The 26,432-nt window shown below is 55.6% G+C and overlaps 1 protein-coding gene across 3 annotated transcripts in view; it reads left to right on the top strand.

The window, feature by feature from the left end:
- Nucleotides 1–26,432, top strand: part of Piezo1 (piezo type mechanosensitive ion channel component 1 (Er blood group)) — a 68,451-nt gene that overhangs the window by 26,032 nt on the left and 15,987 nt on the right. For 2 of the 3 annotated variants that reach the window (XM_076572237.1, XM_006987389.4), the window contains exons 2-21: nt 9,017–9,112; nt 15,645–15,767; nt 16,678–16,717; nt 16,837–16,984; nt 19,353–19,521; nt 19,637–19,850; nt 19,939–20,110; nt 20,231–20,317; nt 20,396–20,483; nt 21,438–21,538; nt 21,808–22,065; nt 23,112–23,223; nt 23,313–23,491; nt 23,573–23,721; nt 23,864–24,046; nt 24,309–24,439; nt 24,864–25,024; nt 25,166–25,342; nt 25,718–25,843; nt 25,927–26,127. In XM_076572237.1, coding sequence (XP_076428352.1) covers nt 9,017–9,112; nt 15,645–15,767; nt 16,678–16,717; nt 16,837–16,984; nt 19,353–19,521; nt 19,637–19,850; nt 19,939–20,110; nt 20,231–20,317; nt 20,396–20,483; nt 21,438–21,538; nt 21,808–22,065; nt 23,112–23,223; nt 23,313–23,491; nt 23,573–23,721; nt 23,864–24,046; nt 24,309–24,439; nt 24,864–25,024; nt 25,166–25,342; nt 25,718–25,843; nt 25,927–26,127 — 2,915 coding nt within the window. The remainder of the gene's footprint in view (nt 1–9,016; nt 9,113–15,644; nt 15,768–16,677; nt 16,718–16,836; nt 16,985–19,352; nt 19,522–19,636; nt 19,851–19,938; nt 20,111–20,230; nt 20,318–20,395; nt 20,484–21,437; nt 21,539–21,807; nt 22,066–23,111; nt 23,224–23,312; nt 23,492–23,572; nt 23,722–23,863; nt 24,047–24,308; nt 24,440–24,863; nt 25,025–25,165; nt 25,343–25,717; nt 25,844–25,926; nt 26,128–26,432) is intronic. The other variant, XM_042277809.2, reaches the window with a different exon arrangement.

The raw sequence follows: 26,432 nt of genomic DNA, 5'->3' as shown, positions 1-26,432 counted from the left end.
CACCGCCCGGCTCTAGCCCTTTTTTTATTTTGAGGCAGAGTCTTGCTGGGTATCCCAGGCGAGACTGGAACTTGTGAGTCTCCTGCCTGAGCACCCTGGGATCTCAGGCCTGAGCCACCAGGCCCAACTAGGAAGGATGCCAGTCTGGTAGCCACTGTGTGCTCTGGGAGGAAGACAGTTTGCGGCCTTCCCTGCCCTATCCACCTCTGTGAAGGACAGACAGGGCCAGTCGGCTCAGCCTGACCACAAAACTGTTTTCCCAGTCAGTTCATGTGGGAACCACTCTAGTAATCTGTGGCAGCATTCTTTTCTTGAGAAAAGGAGATGTCAAATTCCAACTTTAAAAAAATTATACTTATTTTTATTTTATCATGTGTGTACGTATAGGTGTGTGGTATCGGTGTGTCACAGCATGGTTGTGCAGGTCTGAGGACAGATTCTGGTAGTTAGTTCTCTCACTGTGTACGACCTGAGGATCAAACTCAGGTCATCAGGCTTGGCCTTTACCCACTGAACCATTTTACCAGCCCCAAGGAGAGGTGTTAGTGAGAAGACCCGGGGCCCCCTTCTGCAGAGGTCATGGGGACCCTCTGAGCCTTTCTGTCTACTTACAAAGATCAGATACGTGGGCAGTTTCTTGTTTACATTTATTTATTTATTTTTCAATTCAAATTTTTGGTTTAAGTGTATGGAGGTGTTGCCTGCATATATATCTGTGCACCACATACATTCCTGGTGCCTGCCGAGGCCAGAAAAGAGCATCAGATCTCTGAAACTGCAGTTACAGATGGTTGTGAGCCGCCATGTGGGTACTAGGGACTGAACCTGGGTCCTCTGGAAGAGCAGCCAGTGCTGAGCCATTTCTCTCAGAGCTGAGGACCGAACCCAGGGCCTTGCTAAATCCCCAACTGCTGATCCATTTCTCTAGTGCTGTGGTTTACTTTTAGCTTTCACATAAAGGATTCAATGGGTGAACTTGGCTCACCCTGTCTGTATCGTTTGCTCAGAAGTGTGTGCCACCTCTCAGGTGCTGTGCCTAGCACAGTATGCCCGCAGGAGCCCCCCAGGTAGGGGCAGGTGGGACTTTTGAAGAGCGACTAAGCAATGTGAGATAGGTTGGCCTTCTCTGTGGCTGTCAAACAGTTGTGAGGCGTCCACGTGCCCTGGGGCATCAGTTTTGCAGGGTGTGCCCCGTTTGTGGGGGGCCCTGCTGCTCTATGCCCCACGGTCTCGGATACCGGTGGACACGAAGGCTGTTGCTGGATTTTTTGCCCTGGTTGCCGGGCTTGTCACCTCTTGCAGGTCCACAGCTGTGTTTCTCCAGGTTACCTAGAGTGGTGACAGTGAGCTGTTTGTTTTCAAAATGCTGTTTCCTGGCAGAGGCCAGAGGAAAAACAGTCGTATATGAGCTTCTATAGGCCAGCGTGATGGACACCAGCCTCGGTGAGCTGCCTGATAGACAACAGGAAGACAAAGGGGAGGCCAGGGCACTGCCCCAGCCAAGGCTGGGCTACAGACAGCACATTGGCTTGTAGAAGAGTAACAGAAAGCCCACAAGGTTAGGTGGTCACATGGGGGCCTACAGTAAGGATCTTGAATGCCGGGCAGGAAATCAGGCCTGCACCTGTCCTGGAGCTGTGAGCACCATCGTCCCTTACTGACAATAGGAGGAAAAGCCAGAGCAGCCCCTGCCTGGGGAAGCAGCCTGGGTTGTTTGTGGGCATGAGGCCAAGGGATGGAGGGGACATATTTCTATCCCTCCCCTGCCCTATCCCACCTGGCTGGTTAGGGAAATGGAGATGGTTGAACTAGCTGACCAGGCCTCCCTGAGGCGTCTTCTGGGGTGGCTGGAGTCTGTGACACTCACATGGACTGGCTCTGGACTTTCCTGCTTCCCAGACCGTCTGCTGGAGTAGAGCTAGGTGGGCCAAGGTCACTTACTGTCCTGGGGTCCCCCATAGGCTCCCTGTTCCTACTGTCTCTGGCTCCCAGCCCCAGGGGTGGGCACAGCCAGGTTCGGAGCCCAGCCCTTTTTTGGCACCATGCCTTGGGCACTTTTTACAGAAGAGGAAAAAGGAAGGGCTGGGTCCAGTTGGGTGTTCTAGTCCTGCTCTCCATACCTCTTCCTATCACCTCGTTCTGACCGCCTGCCTCCCTGCTGTGTCCAGCGTGGACTATATCCTCACCTCCACTCTGAAGGGCCCCAGCAAGCCTCACCCAGTGTGCAGGTTACAGTGACCAGAGCCCTCTCTAGTGGCCATTCTCAGAAGTCATTTAGACACAGTCCCACTCACCCCAAAGGCACACCGTGGGCTCCTGGGCTGCTGTGGCCCCTCATTGCACGTGTGTTTCCCTCCTGCCCCAGGACTCTGCCTGGCCTCTGTGGGTCTGAACTGAAAATCTGGTCTTTCCTTAGTCCTGAAAGATCCTTTGCCTGTCTCGTTCTTCTTCCTTCTCACAAGTACACACAAACCACACTAGGGACAGGGACTCACCCAGGGCACTTAGTTCAGCCACTGGTGACTAGGCTCTTTGTGGTACACTGTGTGGGCAGATGCCCAGGGCTTGAGGGCAGGACTGCGCTCAGAGGTCCTAATGATCCGTCAGCTGCTCAGCTCCAGTGGTGGTCAGTGCTGGCCACTGATGTGTCAGGACACTGATCAGATGGACTTCGGAACATGGAGATTGCTTCCTGTGATCCCTGTCTCTGATCCTTGAAGACCCCAGCTTTTGGGGATACTTGTGGGACTGATACCCACCCCTGGACTGTGCCAGATGCTTGGCTGAGTGTGGCATTGTACAGGCCTTTGTGCAATGCCATGGGATGGGGCAGATGCTGTCCCTCCAAGAAGGAGTATTCTGGGGGCATAGGCCACTCTTGGGCCCCTAGCACACCTTGCAGTGGTTCTCTCAGCCTGGCAGCTACGGCTCTCTAGACAGCGTGCCCATCTATGGGACCCAAGTTTTCTTAGAAGAGGCTCTATTCAGCCCTGGACAAGGCTGTCACATAGCCAGACTGCTGGCCTTAGGGACGCCAGATCCTGTAGGGCTGGCTGACTCCAGACCCTGATCTGCCTTACAGTTCCTTGCCAGTCTAGACACCACTTCCTCCAGGGCTGAGACTGGTTGTCCCAGTGTCCCAGACAGGCCCTGCCTTGTCCTGCCCTAGAAATGGGTTGCAGTTCTTTGGGTTAGCCTGGTCCCTTCTGCCAGGGCCTTTGCCCAGCTCCCACCAGGCACTTTCTTTTGGCCTGGAGGTACTCTCCTCTTGTGTACCTTCTGCTTTGTTCTCAGAGGCAGGTAGCCTAGAGGCTGGGAGGGCAGGCCATCTATTCCTCATTCCCTCTCTTCTGCAGGTGGGATGGGGAATTATATGAGACACTCAACCCTGTGTCCCTGCTGGGCCGTGGTGTTAAGGCTGGAGTGTCTTCCACACCCAACCTTCCCTTGAGGATTCCATACTGTTTTCACACAAGAAGCTTGTCTCTGCCTGGGCGAGTCAGCTTCCTGTCAGTGCAGACTAGGATACCTTGTGTGAGACTTCACTATATTCTGCCCCTGCTGCCCAGCCCCTAAGGGACCCGTTTGTCTCTGGGTCCTTCTGGCTGCTGCCTCTCCACACCTTTCCTGCTGTCTGTCTAGCACTGGCTGTAGCAAGGGAAGCTCCCAGCAGTTCGGCCTCATGGTTCAGGCTGCATTCCATTTCCGGAGCCATTTACAAATGAGTCTGGCACTTGCCTTGGGGTCACCATGAGACTTCTTTGAGCAGAGGTATATGAGATGCCCGTGCATGATGGTTCTTTGTGCTGTCCTGCTTGGCTCCCTCTGCACCGCAGAGGGGACTGAGAGCTGGGTGGGGAGCAGCTTGCCCAAAGAGCCTGCATGGAGTGGTGAGTCCAGGAGGCCCAATGGATCCTCATCTCTTCCCTAGAACTTGGGCCAGGCTGAGGGATGTTGCTAGGAACGACATAGTCACAGGATCTTGAGTAACCGAGGTCCCATTCACAGCCCTATCTGCAGGCCTGTCTTCCGGCACACAGTGGGAAAGAGGGGTGGTAATCAGCCTTCTGTGTGGAACACTCTAGAAGTCGTGTGTGGTCCTGTTACCCCCTAACCCTCCTTTCCTGACTCAGTTCCCACTAAGGGCAAAGGTCAGCTATGCTCTGGGTCACTCAGAGGCCAGGGGAACCATCCTGTGGACTTCAGTACCCGCAGCCATTGGTTGAGGACCCAGGGTGGATGCTAGCAAGGGTCTCCAGCTTTGTGCTGTAGGGTGAGAGTCTGTAAAGGGTTAAGCATGTGCTGGCCTGCAAGGGGCCCTTCCTGCCTCTGTCTGTCCTGTTGTTGCTGGCTCAGGAAAGGCCTGTTTCCTGTGAAATCACAGGCTCTGCTCAGCAGCTCCACCAGAGCAGACTTAGGCTCTATACTCCTTTAGGAATGTCTTTGTCCCCGTGACCCCTCCAGCCATGGAGCTGCAGCTAACCTTCAAGTGAAAGAGCAAGGCTGGCCCCTCCAGGCCGCCTGTGACGGTGCCTCACCTCTGGCCTTGGCACAGTTAAAGTCACGGCTATGACAATCCCAGCAGTGTGCTTCAGCCAATAACCCCACCAGGACAGGGGAGCACCTGGGAACACGGGTACCCTGTCACAGCCTGGCTATGGTAGTACTCTCTCCTCCCTTCCCAGAAGCCAGGGCTTCCTCTGAACGCACCACTCTGCCTTGGCTCCATGCTGGCCCAGGGGTCGCTCTCCTGGCGGGCTTCTTGCCCCATACAGCTCTTGAGGCGTGATAATCTGGGAGGAATGATGGCTGGAAATCAGCTCACAAAGCCTCTTTCCTTGCTCCGTCCACAGCAGGCCCTGCAGCCACAGGCCCAGCCTTCCCTGCTCACATCTTCCAGACACGGCTACCTGTCTGCTCAGACCAGCCTCCTCACAGGGCCGGTGGCAGAAGATAGAATCAGGGAGACTAGCCAGACCCAGGCACCTGAGTCTCAGAGTCTGTCACAGCAGGGTGGCTGCTCTCGGTATGGGCGGCTACCTTCCAAGACACCCTGGCATCCAAGACCCTGGAATCTAGCCGGGCGGTGGTGGCGCATGCCTTTAATCCCAGCACTCGGGAGGCAGAGCCAGGCGGATCTCTGTGAGTTCGAGGCCAGCCTGGGCTACCAAGTGAGTTCCAGGAAAGGCGCAAAGCTACACAGAGAAACTCTGTCTCGAAAAACAAAACAAAACAAAACAAACCAAGACCCTGGAATCTCATGGTTTGCCCTCTACCCTTCTGAGCCTGTTGGCTTGTGTTGGGTTAGAAGGTGAGTCTCTAGATGTAGCCTTTGTTTAAATGTGCAGTGATGGGCCAGCTCTGCACTGAAGGGAAGGGAGGAAAAGAGAGGAGAAAGGTAAGAACTCAGGGCTTGTACCTCTCCCAAGCTCACCTGTGTGGCTGAGGCAAGGAATATGGCCCTCGGGGCAGGGCATTACCCTCCGCCTGGTATCTGGTGCCTCACCTCGAATTTCCTACCTTTGGCACATATAGCTATTTATTTAGGGTTCTCTTGGCCCCACCTGGGGTTGGGAGTGGTGGGGAGGCCAGACCTCAAGTTCATTGGCCCATCTCTCATTTCCTTATTGCCAGTAGACTAGGCATGGACCTGTTCCTACCCTTTGCCATCTTGGATCTCTGCCTTCTGGAATCCTTCACAGATTTTGAACACTATTCATATTTATTCGGGTAAAACATACGTCCCTGAAGTTTACCATCTTAACCTATTTTTGAGTGTATAGTGCAGTGGCCTTAGGCACATCTTCACATGATGTCACTGCTGGCCATCAAACCTTATAGCAGTTGAACTCGAGCCCTCCCCATTACCACCACCACTACACACAGCGAGCCTCAGGGTTTGTCTTTTAAGCTTGACAAGCAGGCTGTCGGGTAAAGCAGCTGTTCCTGCCCCCCAGGGCCTATGCTTCTGCTTCCAGGAGCCTTCCTGGTACTCACACCATGCTGGCTGCCTTTCATGGGCTTTGCTTGTGGAAGCCAGAAGCCAAAGCCAGGTGTCTTCCTCATCCGTGTTCCACCTTATTTATTTTTGGAGTTCATCAGTTGGCTAGACTGGCCAGCAAGCTCTGGAGATCTACCTATTGCTGTTTCCCACAACCTCCCCAGCACTGAGGTTATAGGTCTATACCACCACACAGCCTTTTATGCCTCTGTCTATCGATCTATCTTGTATAATCTAAGTGTGTCTGTGTATCTTTTAGTTCATGTGTGTGTGAACACGGTGTGTGCATGTCACAGCATGCACATGCACATCAAAAGGCAACCTTGCATGTTGGTCCTCACCTCCTACTTTGTTTGAGACATGGTTTGTCTGTTATTCACTGCTGCTTTTGCCCAGGCGAGCTGGCTTGACAGCCTCTGGTGATTCTCCTTTCTCTGCTGCCCATCTCCTGGGACAGGTGCACTGGGGCCACAGGTGTACCGGGACTGCAGGTGCACCGGGACTACAGGTGCACCAGGACTACAGGTGCACCGGGATTACATGTGCACCGGGATTACAGGTGCACCGGGATTACAGGTGCACCGGGATCATAGGTGTACCGGGATCACAGGTGCACCGGGTCTACAGGTGCACCGGGATCACAGGTGTACCAGGACTACAGGTGCACCGGGATCACAGGCTCTGCTGGAAGGATGTGGCAGGAACCCAGAGTGTGCAGTGCATTAAAAAATAAGCTGAGCCAGGTCACCTCCTCAGGGAATGGAGAACAGAGTGACATTGCTCACTTTGGGTTGGTGACTCCAGGAAGGACACTCCTCTGTAAGCACATCTGAATTCAGCCTGCCCCCTTTCCAAAGCTCCCCCGTCTTCCTCCAGGACCACAGTGGGATTACAGGTGTGTGTAGTAATGCATCTGGCTTTTACACAGCTCCTGGTGATTCAAACTCAGGTCATCGGGCTTGTGTGGCAAGCCACTGAGACATGTCATGTCCCTAGCCTGGCTTTTCATCTCTTTATGTGGGTTCTGGTGATCTGAACTGAGGTCCTCATGCTTATGTGGCAAGCACTTTATTGACTGATTCTTCTCCCCAGCTCCCTGCCCCTGGCTCAGTGCTGGCATTCCTGGTATATCAGTTCAAACCAGTGAACTCAGACACAGGACCTGTAACATTAGAGTTGGGAGAAAGTTCTCAGGGACCTGTGGATGAATGGATGAGTGGGCAGGCGGCTGGATAGATAGGTGGACAGGTGGATGAGTGAACGGACAGCTGGGTAGACATCCACCTGACTGGAGAAGAAGCCATCGCGATGGTGTGAGGGGAGAGTGCTGCCTTCTTAAGACGGGTGGAACTGCCCTGATGCGGCTGAAAAGCAGAGGGATTTTTGGAAAGCTTTGCCATAAATGCACTTCCCTCCTGCCTCTTGGGCCAGGAAGATTGATTTTTTAAAAATGTATTATTGTTGAAAACTTCAGATTTAAGAGAGCTGAGATGTGCATGGTTGCTAATATATATAGTGGAGAAAGACCACACCCTGACTCCAGGGAGGCCCTTCGGAGCCAAGAGAAGTGCTGCCCATAGCCAAAACTCTCAGCCTCCTTGAAGCAGCAGGTGCCCCTGGAAGTTTGGGTACATCCTATGTCCACTGTGGTCCTGGAGGAAGACTGGGGGGCTTTGGGAAGGGTGCAAGCTGAATTCAGATGTGCTTACAGAGGAGTGTTCTTCATGGAGTCACTGACCCAAAATGGGCAATGTCACTCTGTTCTCCATTCCCTGAGGAGGTGACCTGGCTCAGCTTCTTTTTTAATGCACTGCACACTCTGGGTTCCTGCCACATCCTTCCAGCAGAGCCTGTTTCTGTGGCCAATTTCTTTTTCTTTTTCTTTTTCTTTTTTTTTTTCCTGTGGCCAATTTCTGTCTCCAAGTTCAGGTCTGCCCTGGCTGTCCAGAGCTGTTGTTAGGGGAGTGTGAGTATGGAGGATGCCCCCAGGAGACCACTCAGTGGGATAGTGAAGTAGGTTTGATGATGCTGGACAGTCCAGTCCTAGGATTGTGTTGTCCAGGAGGGGATCAAGGTTCGTGATGCACCCTGGCTCCTAGCTCATGCTCTGCTATCCCTACCCATCTTGGGCAGTCAGTTTCTATAGGCTGAAATTGCCTGAGTCGTAGAAGGGGCAAGGAGGTGGCTTCGAGTTTGTGAATGGCGCTGTGTGTGGCTGGGGTCCGGCAGAATGTAGAATCTCTTTGGTTTGGCTCATTATGTACTCCCAAGGACAGGTAGCATGGCCTAGTACCCCTGGGGCTGAGAACTGCACAGGGTCTTAGAACCTTGTCTCCTGGGAAAAAAAGCCCATGTTTCTGGGAAGAAAACGACTCATTTGGTAAGGGGCCAGCCACGTTTCTGCTTTCTACCTCAGGTTCTTTGGCTTCGCTGGCGGACTTCACCGGGACAGTGTAGGACAACATGGGTGTTAGGGAAGTTACCAGAGGGAAGCTGTGCTCTATGTTGGCACAGGCAGGGGTGCAGTTGCCAGCAGAGTGCTGGGAAGCTAGGTTAAGTATTGCTCAACTAGTTCCATCACTGAGACCCAGGAGGGGTGCCAGAAGCCTCTGTGTCCCGGTAACTTCCCACATGTTCGTTGGTGGGCCCAGACATCAGTTGAGCTGCCTGCCAATCAATAGACAACACTTTAAAAAGAAGGAAAAGCAAGTTAAGAAGGAGCAGACACCAGAGTTCTGTGTGTGTAGGAGTGTGTTGAGTGGTCAGAACCTTGTGTGTACACACGTGTGAATGCATGTATTGTGTTGGGAGAATCGTGTAGTATCATGGAACAACCTGTGTGCCTGGTGACGGGAACATGGATTTTCTGCCTGTGGTGCACAGGCCTTGGGTATGCAGGCTTACAGGGGTGAGGAAGGGGCGCTGGGGCAGCACTGCCCATGCCCGCCCCTCGGGGTGAGGGTTGCCTGTATTGCTGCCGCCGCCGTACATCCTAACCATCTGTTTCTCCTCCAGCCTCCCTGCTGCGCTTCAATGCTCTCTCACTGGTCTATTTGCTGTTTCTGCTGCTGCTGCCCTGGCTTCCAGGCCCCTCAAGACACAGCATACCAGGTAAGGGGCAGGGGCGGGGGCGGGGGCGGGGGTGGAGCCGAGCTCCTTGGGGGACTCTGACCACAGGGTAAGGGGCTGGGTATTTGGATAAGCACTGTATAGCCACAGACTTGACTCCATTTTAGCAGCCTGGTAACTACTGAGCGGACCGAGGGTTACTTCTTCACGGCAGACTCGTAGCCAGTTCAGGTGTTTTGTTTTGTTTTGTTTTGTTTTGTTTTGCTTTGTTTTGTCCTGCTGACTGTTTGTCACGGGGGTGGGGGGTGGGGAGTGGGGTGGCGAGCCGGCTCAATTGCTCTTGAAGGCAGTGGGAATTAGTGGGTCCTGGTGTCCCGTTTAGGTAGAAGGTTTAGGGATCTGCACTGGGGTCCATACCATCTTCCAGCTAAGCTCCCAGGACTGACTCCATTGCTTCTTCTGTCTGGGGAGGCTCTGGCCAGCTCGACTCTCACTCTGGAAAGCCAGGCCCTACCTTATACCACCTTGCTATGTAAGGAATTGGACGGCTGTGGGCTCCATCAGGGTCTGAGCTGGGCAGGGATAGCTTTCACTGTTTTGTGCCTTCCAAACAATAGACAGTATGCAGGCCAGCCCCAGAGTCCTGTCCATTAGGGAGAGGCTGCTACTGTCCTGGAGAGAAGACCACAGGCCAGGCAGGTCTCAGAGTGGCAGGGCCTCCTGAGACCCTTCACACTAGCTCTGGTCATCTATGGTCTTGGTGCACAGAGTATGTTTTGTGGTATTCAGTAACAGTAAGTGCTCAATGACCCCCTCCCCACGTTGACCTGCATTCCTGAAGTAGAGAAGGCCCTCTGTTGTCTCCTGGACTTGAATGGAGAGGTCAGAGCTACAGTTTATGGCAGTGACCTGGGGAGCGCTAGCATCAGGGTGAGAGACCGTGCTCCCAGGAGACACAGCAAGTGTAGTAACCAGTGTCTGTGGGTCAGCCAGGATCAGAGCAGGCTGTGATTGCCTGGGGCCCAGGAAAGGCATTTACATCCTCAGCACTGCCCTCAGAGGTGCTGGACTCAGTGCGCCTAGCTCTGTGGGGCCCCAGTGAGAGCGAGCTTACAGTGGTTTCTGAAACAAGCCACGCTGCTGAGAGCCATACCCACCCGCTGGAGGTCAGACCGAGTGCCTTTCTGGGGCTGCAGTCAGGATGTGAGCCCAGCTGTGCCTTTTTAGAGGGCTCCAGGGATCAGCTTCCTGTCTCGTCTTGTTTTGGGGCATCTCTGGCTCATGACACTGTCTACCTCAAAGCCACCATGGCCAACTGGATCCTTTCCATGTCCCATGGCCCTGCAGCCCTCTTCACTCCTGATGCTCTGTGGTGACGGTCACTGATGGTCCAAGACAGTCTCCCCTTGTTGAGTTGGCTGTGACATCAGCCCCACCTCTGCCTTGGTCCCTTTTGCCATGTGAGTCACATGTGCATGGGGGCAGAGATTGGGCAGGGATGCCTTGGGTCCATCATTCTGCCAATGAGGGCACAGCAGGAAGGGCAACTCCTGCCCAGCTCAGGGTGCTTTGGAACCAGAAGGGGTCGTAGAGCATGGGTAGGATTTGGGCATTCGGGGACAGGTATTTCGGGAGTTCAGCCTGAGCAGTGTGTTGACAACCACTGGGGCCTTGGGCCAGATCCCTCCAAGACCCACAGCCTAAGCGCTGGGCCCTTTCTCCTGTGTTGAGCCTCTGGTGAAGGTCTAGCTTCCATACTCTGCTCACCACAGAGTCCAGCCCCTCCGTCCCCAGGTCCTTTCTGGAAACCTCTTGTCTCGAGACGGTTTCATGCCCTGTGAGCAGCTGGAAACACTCCTGATCAACCGTGGGAGGTACAGACTCCCAGCCAGGCAGGAGGGATCACGCGGGAGACTTGGAAGGCAGGGTGGGAAGTCTTTCCCACTCGACCCTCCATCTTTCTATCTGTCCAGCCTCAGAGGCCCTTCAGGGACATGCTGCTGCCTGGTTTTTCCGGGTGTGAGAGGAAAATGTGAAGCCCGGCGGTGCAGAACGGAGCGCCCTGTGTGCGTTTATGATTTGTGCAGCTGCTGCCCTGGCACTGGCCCCTGGAAGGTCTGACACTGCTGGGCCCTGTTCCCCACGTAGGCGGCTGCCTGATTCTCAGGGTCTGGGCCTAAGCTGGGCTGCACAGAGAGGAGATGCTGGATCGGCTTAGGGCTGGGTGTCCCAGGCAGGACGACAGGACAGAGTTGGGATGCATCAGAGCCCATGCTGTTGTGGGGTCTGTTCTCAGACACCTGCTTGTAATTAGAGCGAGGAAGCCCAACTGCCTGCCCTGGCAGAGTTCACCTCCCAGGCTGCCCTTGATCTCTGACCCCCCGATTCCTTACTCTCCCCAAGGGGGCCTGCTCAAGTCTTAGCCTCACCAGTCCCTTGGTAACCCCCATCCCCCCCCCAACACACACCCTGTGTAGATTCCATCCCCTGCTTTGGACGTACTGTCTCCCTCCCTGATCAGCCCTGGGAAGCTACAAAGCCCTCTCACGCCCTGAGCCCTGCCCTGTGGATATCTCTATGGCTCTTAGCTGTTAGGGACCGTGTGAACTTCCTAGGCCTGTGACTGGGAGAGGGATAGTGGGGTGACAAAACAGTTGATCGGTAGGTAGCCAAATGACACTGGGGTCCCAGGCCTGTGAGCAGACTGCCTTGCCCTCCCAGGACAGAAACCTGCACCCTGAGACTGGGGCTTAGGTTTGCTGGGTCACAAGTGGCTTCTTAGTCTCTGGGTTTACCCATGTTTTGCTCCAGAGCAGATGGGAGAGGCCTTCCCCAGCTTCTTTCCCTTGCTGGGTGAGCCTCCGCTCAGACTTGTGCTGTGATCCCTACCCTGTCCTCTCTTCATCCCATTTCCGTGTGTGGAGTCAGATGTACCAAAGACATTCCTTCCCTCCCGAGGACCCCGGGCAGCCCACCCTGGCCCAGCTCACATTAGAAGGGTGGTATTTGCCGACAGCCCATGAAATACCGTGGAGCGGTGCCTCTGCCTAGGGGTGGGCAGTGCTGGAGTCTGTTCCGAGTGAGGTCCAGTGGGGGCTGCGGTCAGTGTGGGCAGGGCACGAAAGGCTCCAGAAGGTGGGGAGGGGGCAAGAATATGGGGAAGCACCTCTGAGCCTCCACTGACCGATCAGGGGATGTAGGAGTTCCAGCAGGGTCAAGGCCATAGGTCAGGTGCCCTGTCTGCTATCCTCCCCTCCCCCAGCTCACTTCCTGTTTTTTTCTAGGAAGCGCACATACTAGTCCATCTCTCTCTGCTGGTGGATATGCGTTGCTGTGCGGAGCCCCTTCCTTGCCGGAATGGGACAGGGAGGGGTATTATCTCCCTAGTATGGGATGACAGTCCCTTCCTTGACGATGCGCTTCTTCCATCTAGCCAATGGGTCAGGGCCCAATGTATGGTAGGAAAGAAAGGTGACCAGGAGCAAAGGTGGCTGTCATCCTGGGCCTTGGATGAACTTGGCTAAGTCCAGTGCACTCTCTTCCCCAGGACAGGGGTGTAACAGGAGTCTTAAAAGTTCTTATTAATAAAATCAAACCTGAGCCAGGTATTGGGGTGAATGCTGGTAGATCAGATACAGAACAAGCCAGAGCTATCTCATCTTGTCAGTTCCTCAGCTGGTCCTGTTTCCTCAGCCTGGAAGCCTCCGAGTCCTCATCCAGAATGAATCTCAGCTGAACTGCTGTTGCTCCAAAGCCTGAAAGCTTAACCAGCCAAATGCTTAACTAGCCAAATACTGCTAGTTTCTGGTCCTCACGACCTATATACCTTTCTGCTTTCTAACACCACTCCCTGGGAGTAAAGGCTCGCTTTCTGGGATTAAAGGCATGATGAGTCACCATGCCTGGCTGCATCCCTGAACACATGGATTTCTGCCTCTGGAATGCTAGGATTAAAGGCATGTGCTACCACTGCTTATCCTCTATGTTTAATATTGTGGCTGTTCTGTCTCTGACCCCAGATAAGTTTATTAGCATGTACAATATTTGGGGGAACACAATACCACACAGGGGAGCGGCTGGGAGCAGCCAGGCTGGTAGAGGAGGCCCTGCCTGGAAAGGAGTCAGATGTGATAGGAAACTCAGGGCTTTGAGATTCTGGGCCCACGGAGGACCCAGTGTGGACCTGGGTGCTGACAGTGAGTGGGAGGGCGGCTAAGCCTGGGAGCTCATCTGTCTCTTGGAGCCGACACTTACTCTCCGGTCAGATGGGCAGGGTTTACTGCTACCTCAGGGGTTGTGGCCAGGACCAAGCAAGGGCTGACTCGCAGGTGAGAGTGCAGATCCCCCAGGCTCAGCAGGACCCCTGCCCAGCTGGTTGGTGGTGGTGGTGGAGAGCTCTTTCCAGAGTCGTCCATCCAGCCACCTGCAGGAGTCAGGGTTATTCCAGAAGTCGGGCTTTATCCTGCAGAGGCTGCCACACTGAGCCACCTCTTTCTCTCCTGGTGCTGGGCCCCACATGCAGGTAGATATCCTCACTCCACTTCCAGCCCCTGCTGTGACCACTGCCTCTGTAAGATCTGGCCCAGGAGAACTCTCCCAGAGACCCACTGCCCTCTAACTGCCACGGGGCTTCTTCCATTACTGAGATCACCTACCACCCTCCACCACATGCCTTCTTCCCTCATATGCCATCTCAGTGGGAGCCACTTCTGATAGCCCCCGCCACCCGACTCATATCTATCCTGACGTGCCCGTATGTGGAGACATGGTGGAACCCCTGCAGTTGTAGTTCTCATGTAGTTTCCAAGAAGGACCATGCCCTGTAGGACAGATCTTCCACGGTGCATGCTGTAATATTCATAGCTGAGCTGGGACAGCTCCTGCCTCTGCACATGGCGACTGTCCTTCCTGGTGCTCAGGACCTACCATAGGTTCCTTAGGACCCTCCTTTCTGGTTCTTCTGGCAGAAACCAGCCACACCTTCACCTCTCAATGTTACTGGAGCTCTATGTGGGCCTGATCCTCCCAGCCCTGATGTCAGGGCTGCTCTTGGTGTTGGTCTTGTCCTGTGGTCAGGCTTGTCTCTTCTGTCCTCCGATGCCCTCCCAGAGGTTGGGCACTGGAGAGTACTTGGGCCACAGCTGGAGTACCACCCTGCTCTCTGGTGCCCAAGGCTTAGCTCAGGGAGTCAGTGAGAGAGGGGCACCTGGCCATACGCACAATGTGGCTGAGTCCCAGCACCTTCTGGGGTGGGAACTACAGGGAGGAAAAAAAGAGTGGGTGTCACCCATGAGGCTATCCCAGCAGGGGCCAAGGTCAGTTCTGAGTCTATTCCACACACTTGGACTGTGCCCAAGAAACTGCACAGGACAGACATACTGGCAGTGGTAGCCACGGAGAGAGAGAGGACAGGTGTGATGCTGCTGGGCTGCCTTCATGGGAGACATGTGGCTCTGAGGCTTTCCATGCTGATGGCCTCAGTAGTCTTGTGGCCCGTTTGACAGGACTGCTGGAGTGGTTGACTGCCAGCAGGTGAAGAGCTAGAAGCTGGCCCCAGTCTCTGTCCACCTGTGAGTTGCCCGCCCACTCTCAGAGGACAGAGGCAAGGACCAGGGCCCTATGTCCTCCTGACCAGCTATGGCCACTTAGCCTGGTCTGCAGCCAAGGGCCTCCCTGCTGACTGGGCTGGCTAGGGTGGCTAGAGGCAGAACAGGGCTGCAGAACGCCCTTAGTGTGCGTGTATAGCCTGCCAAACACAGTATGTCCCCATGTGTCAGGGTCCCATGGTTTGATGACTGACTGCTAGCCTATTTCTTTCCCATGAAGTAATCAGTGAAATAAGATCTCTGAGGGCAGGTATTCACTCAGTGCGGCTTGCGGCTGGGGCTTGCAGCTGGGGCCTGCGTCCTGTTTGTCATGACTTTGTATGACTGTGGAAACTTCTGCTCTGCAACACCCCAGATGGAGGCAGCTGGCCACCCACTTCTTTGGGGACATCTGGCCCCCACCACCCAGGCCCCTTCTTTGGGATACCAATTCCTTCATGCCCTCATTTCCAGCCTCTATGCAGGGGCAGGTGGGCATGGCTGTGGTAGATAATGGCTTCCTATTCTCTGCTTGTTTCTTCCTCCTTGTTTCCAAGACCTAGCACTGACATCCCTGTGATAGCTAAATAAGAAGATTAAATGGTGTCTCTCCTGTTCAGTGTTGGTCTTTTGAGGGGCAGGGTGCCTCTGCATGCAACAGGACAGTAGGAAGCAACTGGCCGGAGTTGTTCCCCAGAGACCCCTAGACAGTCTCTGCCAGTCCCTTCCCCATTCTGGGATGACAGCCTCATCTATAAACCAGGGTTACAACAGTGCACCAGGCACCAGGAGGGAACATGTGCCCTGCGTGGGCTATTCTTGTCACTGGAGGCTCCCGCTGCCTCCTGGAAGGTGCCCTGAGTCTTGGTTCCTTGCGGCTGGTCCCCTTGCCCAGACCCTGTGTCCATGCTGACTTAGGCACACGGACAAGGAGGCTGCTAGCCTAGGCAGGATCCACACTGATCCTTGCTCTGCCCACCCTGCCACAGGTCACACAGGCCGCCTACTTCGTGCACTACTCTGCCTCAGCCTTCTCTTCCTGGTGGCCCACCTCGCCTTCCAGATATGCCTCTACACAATGCCTCACCTGAAACAGCTTCTGGAACAAAACTGTAAGTGTCTGAGGAGCAGAGCCGGGGAGGGGCGCTTGAGGACAGCAGTCCTGGGAGAGAGGGGATGAGGTGCCAGCTTGCAACCTCAGGCCTCCAGCCTCATTGGGCCACCCTGCCTCACTCAGCCTTCACCTAATATGGGCAGCCCCTGGTGCCCGGCCACGATTTATGTGTGACCCAGATGGCCTAGCCCGCATATTCCTGGCAGTGACGTGGTCAGTGGGGCCAGGCCAGTCCCAGAGTGGCATCAGGTGGGAACAGCCTCAGGCTTTCTGGTGTCCGCACCTGTCAACATCTTCCTCCTGTGTCTGCTTGTAGCTTAGTCATGTGGCTGTATAACACGAGGACTCCTCACTGTCCCTGCCCTATACCCAGGGACAGTGTCTCCACTCCTAGTCAGGGAGGGGCTGATGCCTGCACACCAGCTTTGTGTGTAGAAGCCCTGGGTTTCAGGTCCCTGCCACTCTGGAGCCCAGTGCAGCTTCACAGGCCATTTCTAGCCCCCCACACACAATTGGGAGTCTCTGTCCTGCCACTCATAGCCAATGGACCAGCCAAGCAGCGTGAGTACCTGACTGGCCTCAGTTTCTCTGTCTGTGATGGTGGCATGGTGGCACACACTTTTAATCTTAGCACTTGGGAGGCAGAAGCAGGAGGATCACTGTGAGTTTGAAGCCAGCCTGGTCTACAGAGTAAGTTGCAGGATAACCAGGACTACAAGAGAGACCCTGTCTCAAAAACAAATAAACAAACAAAAGAGATGACATTTTCAACATTCCTGAGTCACTGATCCTCTGTTCTACGTGAGATCCCTAGCCATCATGCCCACGGGGCCCCTTAGCCTCCACCAGAACAACCACTGGGCATCCTGCCTGGCCTGGAACCTCTTCCTCAACTCTTTTCTCTACAGGCAGCCTTTGGGAGGTGTCTCGACACATAGGGGTTACAAGGTAAGAGCCTCATTACTTCCTCACCCCCTGCGAGCCTCCCTTTGGAGTTCCCAGTCCTAAGGATAGCCTGGGCATGTCCCCATCCCCCTGTCCCACTCTGTTCTCCCTGTCCCTCACAGGCTGGGCCTGAACGACCTCAAGGACATCCTTAACACCACCAGGCTGGTGGCGCCTGACCTGGGAGTCCTAGTGGTGTCCTCTCTTTGCCTCGGCCTCTGTTCGCGCTTCACCAGGCAGGCTCGGCAGAGCCAGCGCACCCAGGAGCCGGTAAGGCACTGCAGCAGCCGTCCTGGTGAGGGTGTTGTGCTGAAGCCCCACTCACTCTGACAGTTTTGATTTGAACAAACGTAGACATTCAAGGTTAAGTTTGGAGGCTATTTACAGGTAGCATGTGAAGAGGACTATGGGAGAGGAAAACATGTCCTGCCACATTCTCCCACTTCCAGTCATGTGGCTTTGTTCACGGGAGGCCTGCTCCGCAGGACCCCAGTTCTCAATCAACAGAACCCTGAAGTGGGTCTGTACTCTGGCAACTGTCACGTGTGGGTATCAGCCGAGCTGAAATGTGCTGGGTAGGAACCCGAAAGGCTGCGGTTGCCTCCCTGCATGACCCGAGGCGCTCATCGAGCTTATTTTTAGGGAGAGACAGGGGCTCCCTGACGCTGTTCCCAGGCACCACGGCTGGACACTCAGCACCTTTAAACCCTGCTCAAGGTCTGCAGTCCAGCTTTCCCGCACCATGCCAGCCTTAGCCTGTTCCCCCAGGTCCTCAGCTGAGATAGGATTTATGGCCACCCAGGTGTCTTGGGGCAGGCACACACCCTGCTCTCAGACCCCGGGTCCCAGCATCCATTTATCAACACCTGACACTTGCTAGGCTTTAGAGGAAACCAGAGAGTGGAAGGGACTCCAGAAGCCTCAGGAGGTCGGGGGCTGGGTGGAGCTGTGAGGATCAGGTGGCTTGGGGGCGTCTGTCCCTCTGTCACAGCTGTCCTTGTCTTCCTATGCCTAGAATTGCTCATTTGTCACAATGCTCTCAAGAGGTTCCCAGAGCCTCAAGGCCAGCCAGGGCTGCACAGTGAGAACCTGTCTCAAAAATAAAGTCCATAAGCTGGGCGGTGGTGGTGCACGCCTTTAATCCCAGCACTCGGGAGGCAGAGGCAGGCAGATCTTTGTGAATTCAAGGCCAGCCCGATCTACAGAGTGAGTTCCAGGACAGCCAGGGCTACACAGAAAAACCCTGTCTCAAAAAACAAAAACAACAAACAACAAACAAACAAAAAGAGGTTCCCAGGACTAGGCCGGGTCATCGTATCTTCTACCCCAGGGGCATCTCCTCTCCCTTGACTAGCAGAGTATAGCTCTCTCTTCTCCCTCAGCTCCTCCTCCTCCAGGTCCTCTTTGGCCTTACTTCCAGCTTCTAAGGGCTTATAGAAGAGGGGAGCTCAGGGACTAGCTATTCTGTCTCCTGGCCTGACCTCCAGCCCTCCCGCTTCTAGTCGATGATAAATAGTACATCCCTGGGACCTTGATAGCGGCCTCATCTTTCATGCCCAGGCTCCACAGCTTTCTTTGCAAGATGGGAAGCAGACTCAGAGAGGTTAAGCAACTTTCCTCAGGCTCCCCAGCATAGAGACAGCTGGAGCATGGGAGGTGCCCATGCCATCTAGCTCCAGAGCAGCGCACTCAGCCCAAGTCCCCAATAACCCCTCAACTGTTCCCACAGGCACAGCTGGGGACATGGGCTGCCAGCGGCTGGCTTGAGCTGGGGCTGCTGACGACAGTTTGTGTTCTTTTCCACCATACCCTGGCTTTCCCCGAGGCCTGGGATGCAGCTCTGTTCTGGGAAACCTTCCGTCAGTGCCAGGGAAAACAGATCCTGTCAGGTCTCGGTCTCCTGCCCCAGGCAGGGGCTGCCTTGTTTCTTTTCAGGTAGCTGGGCACTGCTGTCATTCTGCAGGGTCAAAGAGGTCAGCAGCAGTTCAGGACATGGCACACTTTCTCTGCCGTGTGGGACGACTAGGAACTGACTAGTTGGAGAGCTGGAGGTCCCCATGCTGCTGTGCCCCGCAGACCCCCTACCCCCACTCCCTAGAGGCCCCATAAGATAGAAATGTAGCCCTGCTCTCCCTGACATGTGGGATTGGGGCAGTCACCTGCCACCTCTGGATCAAGGACTGTGGGTCTGAAGGTGCTCTAAAAACTGCAGTGTAGGGCATGTGGTATGCATGTGTACATGTTCTTTCCCTGCTTCCTAAGAGTCTCTTCCCAGGAGCCAAACAAAACTGACGTAGGGTCTTCAGGGACAGATTTGGGGTCTGGGAGGCTGTCCTGGCTTCTAGGGCATCGTGACCCAAAATGGGACAGAAAGAGATGCTTGGAGTGTTCCAGAATAGCCGGGTCAGCCTGTGCCTGGCCCGCCAGGATTGTGGATGGGGCCCTAAGGGTGACACTTAGTGACAGAGCTCTAGTGGGAAGGGAGAAAGGCTTGGGCAGAGAGGAAGCTCTGCCAGGGTGTCAGGCTGTGGGCAACATCAGAGGGGCAGCTGTGGCACAGGCCGTATCTCTTACCTCAGCTAGGCAGATGAGGCTGGAGCAGCCTTGGGGTGATGATGCCACTTCCCCATGACTTTAGCAGGATGACGACGACGACATGGATGCTGCCCCAGCGGTGGGGCTCCAGGGAGCCCCTGCCCTGGCAACCAAACGCAGGCCGTGGCTGAGCTCCCGTTTCCGGGTCACAGCCCACTGGCTGCTGATGGCCTTTGGAAGGATGCTGACCATTGTGCTGCTGGCGCTGGCAGGTACCCTAGAGAGGGGTAGAGCCTTGACACTGACTGGCATGGGGAGGTGACTCAGAGCTCCCTGGTGGGCCAGGCCAGGCATGACCCCGAGGGCCTGTGCTCCCCCACCCTGTAGGTATAGCCCACCCTTCGGCCTTCTCCAGTGTCTACCTGCTGGTCTTCCTGGCCATCTGCACGTGGTGGGCCTGCCACTTTCCTCTCAGTTCCTTGGGCTTCAACACACTCTGCGTCATGGTGAGCTGCTTTGGCGCCGGCCATCTCCTTTGCCTCTACTGCTACCAGACAGCTTTTGTCCAGGGCGTGCTGCCTCCTGGCAGCATCTGGGCCAGGTAAGGCTTCCGTATGGGCCTTCCCAACCAGCCGTGGCTCGGCCGCCCTCGAAGCTGGCGGTCAGTGACAGGCCCTCCCTCTGAACAGGGTGTTCGGTCTCAAGAACTTCATAGACCTCCCCAACTGCACCAGCCCCAACGTGCTGGCGCTCAACACTAACCACTCCTGGCCCATCTACGTGAGCCCTGGCATCCTGCTGCTGCTCTACTACACGGCCACCTCTCTCCTGAAGCTCCGAAAGAGCCGTCCCTCAGACCTGGTAAGTCCCTGCCATCACCTCTGCTGGCATCTGCTACGCTGGCCAGGCGGAGGTCCTGAGGCAGATATCCTGGGGCCCTCCCAGCTCCAGGACTGGTACTCAGGGTTCTGGTCTCTACAGAGGAAGGAGGCGCCTAGGGAGGATGAGGAACATGAACTGGAATTGGACCAGCTGGAGCTAGAGTCCCAGGCTAGGGATGCCAGCCAGGTGAGCAGGTGGTCATGGGTATTCCAAAGTCATGGGGAACGGCCTGCAGCCACTAGCTCACCCACATGTCTTCTGCAGTGTGTGATACCCACGTCCACAGGACCTGACATTGACAACTGCACTGTGCACGTCCTAACCAGCCAGAGTCCTGTCCGCCAGCGTCCCGGTGAGTTAGAGGCCCGGTGGCCAGGGGGATGCCCTCCTATGAACACTCACTAGCAGTGGCCCATTTTGCTCTATCTCTCTGTGGGCAAGTCTAGGACTGCCCCCTGGTGGTCATAGGTCTTATACACACACTCCTTATCTTACGCCCAGACCTCACAGGGCCAGTCTATGGCTCAGTAGCTGGTCCCCAAGACCCTTTGGGTGGCCCTCTAGGTCTCACATTCCCATGGCCCAGGGTCCCAAGGGCCTCTGTTGCCCTGGGAGTGTTGGCCTGGAGTTTCACTGATTTGCATTTCTGTGGAGACTGCTAGATCTTTTTCTGGGTTCTTATTTCTTTATTTTGAACTTTAAAAAAAAATCTTTAATTACATTTATTTATTTATTTTGTGTGTGCGGGAGAGAGTGTCAAGCTATTGTATGCATGTAGAAGTCAGAGGGCAACTTGCAGGACTTGGTTCTCTCTTTCTACTGTGGGTCTTGAACTCAGGTCCTCAGGCTTGGTGGCAGGCACCTTAACCTGTTGAGCCACCCTGCAGACCTCTACTTTGAACTCTGGGGTTGAGATTATTTTCTGATGCTGGAGATTGGCTGCGGGACCTTGTGTGCCTGGCTTTATACTGTACCACTGAGCTACATCTCCCGACCTTCACTTATGCAATTGTCATTGTGTGATGCATGGGAGTCACAGATCTGAAAGGGCCGTCTCCTGCACCAGAGTCTTAAAAAGTGAGGCCAGTAGGGTCTGGCCAGGGACACATGACATTCCAGAAGGGTTAGATTCTTCTGTTGGTTTTGGCCAGCATCCACTATGACTGCCTGGTGGGCCTCCCATCCCACCGTAAGGCCCAGCCAAGTGCAGGTGGCCCGCTCCATGCTTTAGGACCACACTGAGTATGGGGGAGGGAGGGACTCCAAAGGGTTCCTATGTGGTAGCTAATCTCAGTCCCACCCCCAGCACGCTCCAGGCTGGCTGAGCTGAAAGAGATGTCACCACTACATGGCCTGGGCCGCCTCATCATGGACCAGAGCTATGTGTGTGCCCTGATTGCCATGATGGTAAGGAGCAGCCCCAAGGGCCACTGTCATTTCTTATAGAATGCAGGGGAGTGGGATGTAGTTTATTTCAGAAACTGAGGCCCACAGTCTCGTCACTAGAAACAGTGCTGGAATTGTCTGTGGAAGTCACCAACGTCCCACATATGTGTATGCAGTGCATGTATACACAATGTTGTATGTGGGCTACCTCATGGGGGCCTTACTGTTGGGGGCTGAGGAGCTGGCCAGGTGTCCCATGCAGTCCCTGCTCACTGGCCCTGGCTGTCCAGGTGTGGAGCATCACGTACCACAGCTGGTTGACCTTCGTGCTGCTGCTCTGGGCCTGCCTCATCTGGACCGTGCGTAGCCGCCACCAGCTGGCCATGCTCTGCTCACCCTGCATCCTGCTGTATGGGCTGACACTCTGCTGCCTGCGCTATGTGTGGGCCATGGAACTCCCTGAGCTGCCCACCACCCTGGGCCCTGTCAGCCTGCACCAGCTGGGGTTGGAGCACACACGCTACCCCTGCTTGGACCTTGGTGCCATGGTGAGTGTCATCTGCCACATCTGGGCAGTGGTGGGATTTTTGCCTGGGAACCCAGGAGGATAATAGTGTTAACTGGTCACTTGTTCAATTAGGTAGAGACTGTAGGAGAGTATGGTTTTTGGTTTTTTTGTTTGTTTGTTTTTGTTTTTCCAGACAGAGTTTCTCTATGTAGCTTTGGAGCCTGTCCTGGAACTTACTCTGTAGACCAGGCTGGCCTCAAACGTGAGAGCTCTGCCTGCCTCTGCCTCCCGAGTGCTGGGATTAAAGGTGTGCGCCACCACCACCACCACCACCACCACCACCACCGCCCGGCCATAGGAGAGTATGTCTTAGGTCAACATTGAGTTACTATGGGTCCACCCTAGAATATAGAATTTGTGATCAGTGTGGTGGCTCACACCTTCAATCCCAGCACTGGGGAGGCGGAGGCAGGCGGAGCTCTGTGAGTCTGAGGCCAGCCTGGTCTACAGAATGAGATCCAGGACAGCCCAGGCTACACAGAGAAACCCTGTCTCAAAAAAAAAAAAAAGCCAAATACATATATGTGGTGTATGTGTTTAAAGCCTGTTTGCTGAGTGACTGGCATTGTGCTGTTGCAGATGCTATCTCCATGTCCTTGATGCTGTGGGAATCCCTGTGTATTCTGCCTGCCTGACAGGGTCCCATTATGTGACCCTGGGTGTCCGTGACTTGTGTCTGGTCAGTTTGGTTCTTGAGTCACCCAGGTGTTCCTGCATGAGGCAGGTGTACAACAGTGTCTTGATGCCTGCCCATTGTTTGTGGGCTGATGGATTGTAATGTATCTCGTGAGACTGTGAGCCTATATGTGTATCTGTATGCATGTGAGCGTAAACATGTGAGTTTGGCCGAAGTATGTGAGATTGTGAACCTGGGTCTGTGAGGCTTTCATGTGCATCTGTGGATCTGTGGCCATGCAAGCCTACACATATGAGTGAGGTTGGATTCGTGGCCATGGGAGGGGCCGAGGGCTTTCCATGGCCCTATGTCACGGACTGGGTCCTCGGTGACACCCCTGCTCCCCACAGCTGCTCTACCTGCTCACATTCTGGCTCCTGTTGCGCCAGTTTGTGAAGGAGAAGCTGCTAAAGAAGGCAAGGGTGCCTGTTGGACTGCTGGAGGTCACAGTGGCAGAGACAGGTGAGTAGCATGTGGGGCGGGGGCGGCCTCCACCCCCACTGTCCTCTCTCTGCCAAGGCCGTCACTCTGCCTGCTGTCCCGTTCTGCAGAGCCCACACAGACTCAGACGCTGCTGCGGAGCCTGGGGGAGCTGGTCACAGGCATCTACGCCAAGTACTGGATCTACGTGTGCGCCGGCATGTTCATCGTGGTCAGCTTCGCTGGCCGCCTGGTGGTCTACAAAATCGTCTACATGTTCCTTTTCCTGTTGTGCCTCACCTTGTTCCAGGTGCCCACCGTGATGGGCAGGTAGGGCTAGTGAGTGGGGCCCTGCCCCACACCTGCCCTGCTCACCGGTTACCACCTGTAGGTCTACTACAGCCTGTGGAGGAAGCTGCTCCGTGTCTTCTGGTGGCTGGTGGTAGCCTATACCATGCTGGTGCTCATCGCGGTGTATACCTTCCAGTTCCAGGACTTCCCCACCTACTGGCGCAACCTCACCGGCTTCACGGATGAGCAGTGAGTCGGGCGCAGCCGAGCTGATCCCTTTGGGGCAGCCGTGGCACCTTCCCCCGGTTCCCACCCCGTGCCTAGGCTCTGCCCCTGTTCACGTGGGTCTGGGGCCGGGCAGAGTGAGGTGCTGATGGCTGTCTTCTGCCAGGCTGGGGGACCTGGGCCTGGAGCAGTTCAGCGTGTCGGAGCTCTTTTCCAGCATCCTCATCCCTGGCTTCTTCCTGCTGGCCTGCATCCTGCAGCTGCACTACTTCCACCGGCCCTTTATGCAACTCACTGACCTGGAGCACGTGCCCCCGCCGGGCACCCGTCGCCCTCGATGGGCTCACAGGTTCACATGCCTTCGAGGGCCATGGGTGCTGTGGGTTTTCTTAGTTTGTGGGGCTGGGGGAGGGGTGGCATTGGGAGCTGTGTCACAGGATTAGCTGAGGCTTCTCGGCTTGAAGAGGAGCCGTGGTGCTGTTCTGGTCCATGTTTTCTTGGCCTGGCGTCCACAGATAAAACACAGTGGGGATGTTGTGCAGAGGTGGGGGCTGCCCCGGGGGGAGAAGAGACGGCGACACAGGCGGGAAGTGACTCTCGGATTCCCCCAGGCAGGACACAGTGAGCCAGGCTCCTCTGCTACAGCCGCAGGAGGAGGAAGAGGACGTCTTCAGGGATGATGGGCTGGGTGTGGATGGGCCGGCCGTGGACGGGCCCCACCAGGCCACACAGGTCCCCGAGGGTGAGTCTGGAAAGGGTGAGCAGAACACAGCCCCACAAGGCGCACAGGGTGTCAAGGAGTGGGCCTCTTCCGTTCTGCCACCTCCTGGATGTGGATTTGAGGAAGGCACACCTGAGCCCCAAGGGCTCTAACCTTTCTGGCTCTACCCTTCTCCTCGAGCCCAAGCCCCTCCTCGCCAAGCTCCACCCCACCCCATCCCCACCGAGCCTCATCCTCCTCACCAAGCCCTGTCCCTCTCTCTCAGCCTTACCCTTCCTTACTGAACCCCACCCTCGCCTTATCACTGAGTCCCTCCCCTTTCACAGTCCACCCTCTTAGCAATTCCCACTGAGCTTCTACCTCTTGACTAAGCCCCACCCCTTACCACTTCTGCCCACCCCTTCACCGGGCTCTGCCCCTCCTCACGGAGCCCCCACCTTCACAGGTGAAGCCAGCAAATGGGGCCTGGTGGCTGACCGGCTGCTGGACCTAGCGGCCAGCTTCTCCGATGTCCTCACCCGCATCCAGGTGTTTGTGCGGCGCTTGCTCGAGCTGCACATCTTCAAGCTGGTAGCCTTCTACACTGTCTGGGTGGCCCTGAAAGAAGTGAGTGTAGCATTCTGGGCTCAGTCTCCTTGTCTGCAGCGGCGTCACTGGTGGCCTGGCTTGGCTGGCTGCCCTAGAGCCCGGCCTGATGGGTTGTGGCAGTTGTCCTGGACCTGGTCCACTGCCGTCTGTTCTCCACAGGTGTCTGTGATGAACCTGCTGCTGGTGGTGCTGTGGGCCTTTGCCCTGCCCTACCCGCGCTTCCGGCCCATGGCCTCCTGCCTCTCCACGGTGTGGACCTGCATCATCATTGTGTGCAAGATGCTCTATCAGCTCAAGATCGTCAACCCACACGAGTACTCCAGCAACTGCACCGAGGTACAGGCATGGGGAGGCATCCCTGGGGCCCAGGGGCCTTTGAGGAGCTGTCCCAACTGGAGAGATTCCTCCTGGAATGTGGAGACACTGGACCAGTGATGAGAGTAGAGAGATGCTCTGGACAGCTGTGCCTAGATATTCACCTGGCTCCATCCATTCTCTCTGGGCTTCTGTTTACACCTCTGGCCTTGGCCTGCCCCCTTCCCCATCAAAGTGGTCCCAAGACGGACAGCCCTGTGAACCTCTGGTAGGGCAGCTGTTGTCTACCCTGGACCCACCTGGAGCTTCAGCTGTGGGATGGGTTTAAGATAGCACCCACAGTCCCCACTCCATCCTGACCTGGGACCCGAGGCTCATGCTCACCCCTCTTTGCAGCCCTTCCCCAACAGTACCAACCTGCAGCCCATGGAGATCAACCAGTCTTTGCTGTACCGTGGCCCTATTGACCCCGCCAATTGGTTCGGGGTGCGGAAGGGCTTCCCCAACCTGGGCTATATCCAGGTGAGTGGGGACCGGCAGCCAGGGCGGATGGTCCCTGATGGTCCCTGATGGTCCCCACTGACTGCTGACCCCCGCCTTCACAGAACCACCTGCAGATCCTTCTGCTGCTGGTGTTTGAGGCCGTGGTGTACCGGCGCCAAGAGCACTACCGCCGCCAGCACCAGCGGGCCCCTCTGCCTGCCCAGGCTGTGTGCGCAGACGGCACCCGCCAGAGGCTGGACCAGGACCTACTCAGCTGCCTCAAATACTTCATCAACTTTTTCTTCTACAAATTCGGGCTGGAGGTGAGACTGGGTGTCCGCACGTCACTCCTTTGGTCAGGACCGATGGCGGGGAGGCTCGCCGGAGCATCTGTAATGACGTCTAAGTGCTCTACCACAGCCTGCCCTGAGCTAGCTGAGAGGCTCGCCACAGTGCCCAGGAAGGCCAGAGAGTTCATACTGTGTCCCCCTGCAGGAGGAGGCCAAGGCTGGCCAGTGTCTGAAGTTCAAGTCTTCCCCAGCCATGGAGCCCCCCCCATCCCTGAGCCTTGACCTAATCCTAGAAGTATGGTGGAGATGTGTCTCGCCTCTGCTGCCCTCCTAGGACA

This window comes from Peromyscus maniculatus, chromosome 5 (assembly GCF_049852395.1).
Source record: "Peromyscus maniculatus bairdii isolate BWxNUB_F1_BW_parent chromosome 5, HU_Pman_BW_mat_3.1, whole genome shotgun sequence".
Classification (NCBI taxonomy): domain Eukaryota; kingdom Metazoa; phylum Chordata; class Mammalia; order Rodentia; family Cricetidae; genus Peromyscus; species Peromyscus maniculatus.
This window is presented reverse-complemented; position numbering and strand designations above follow the sequence as displayed.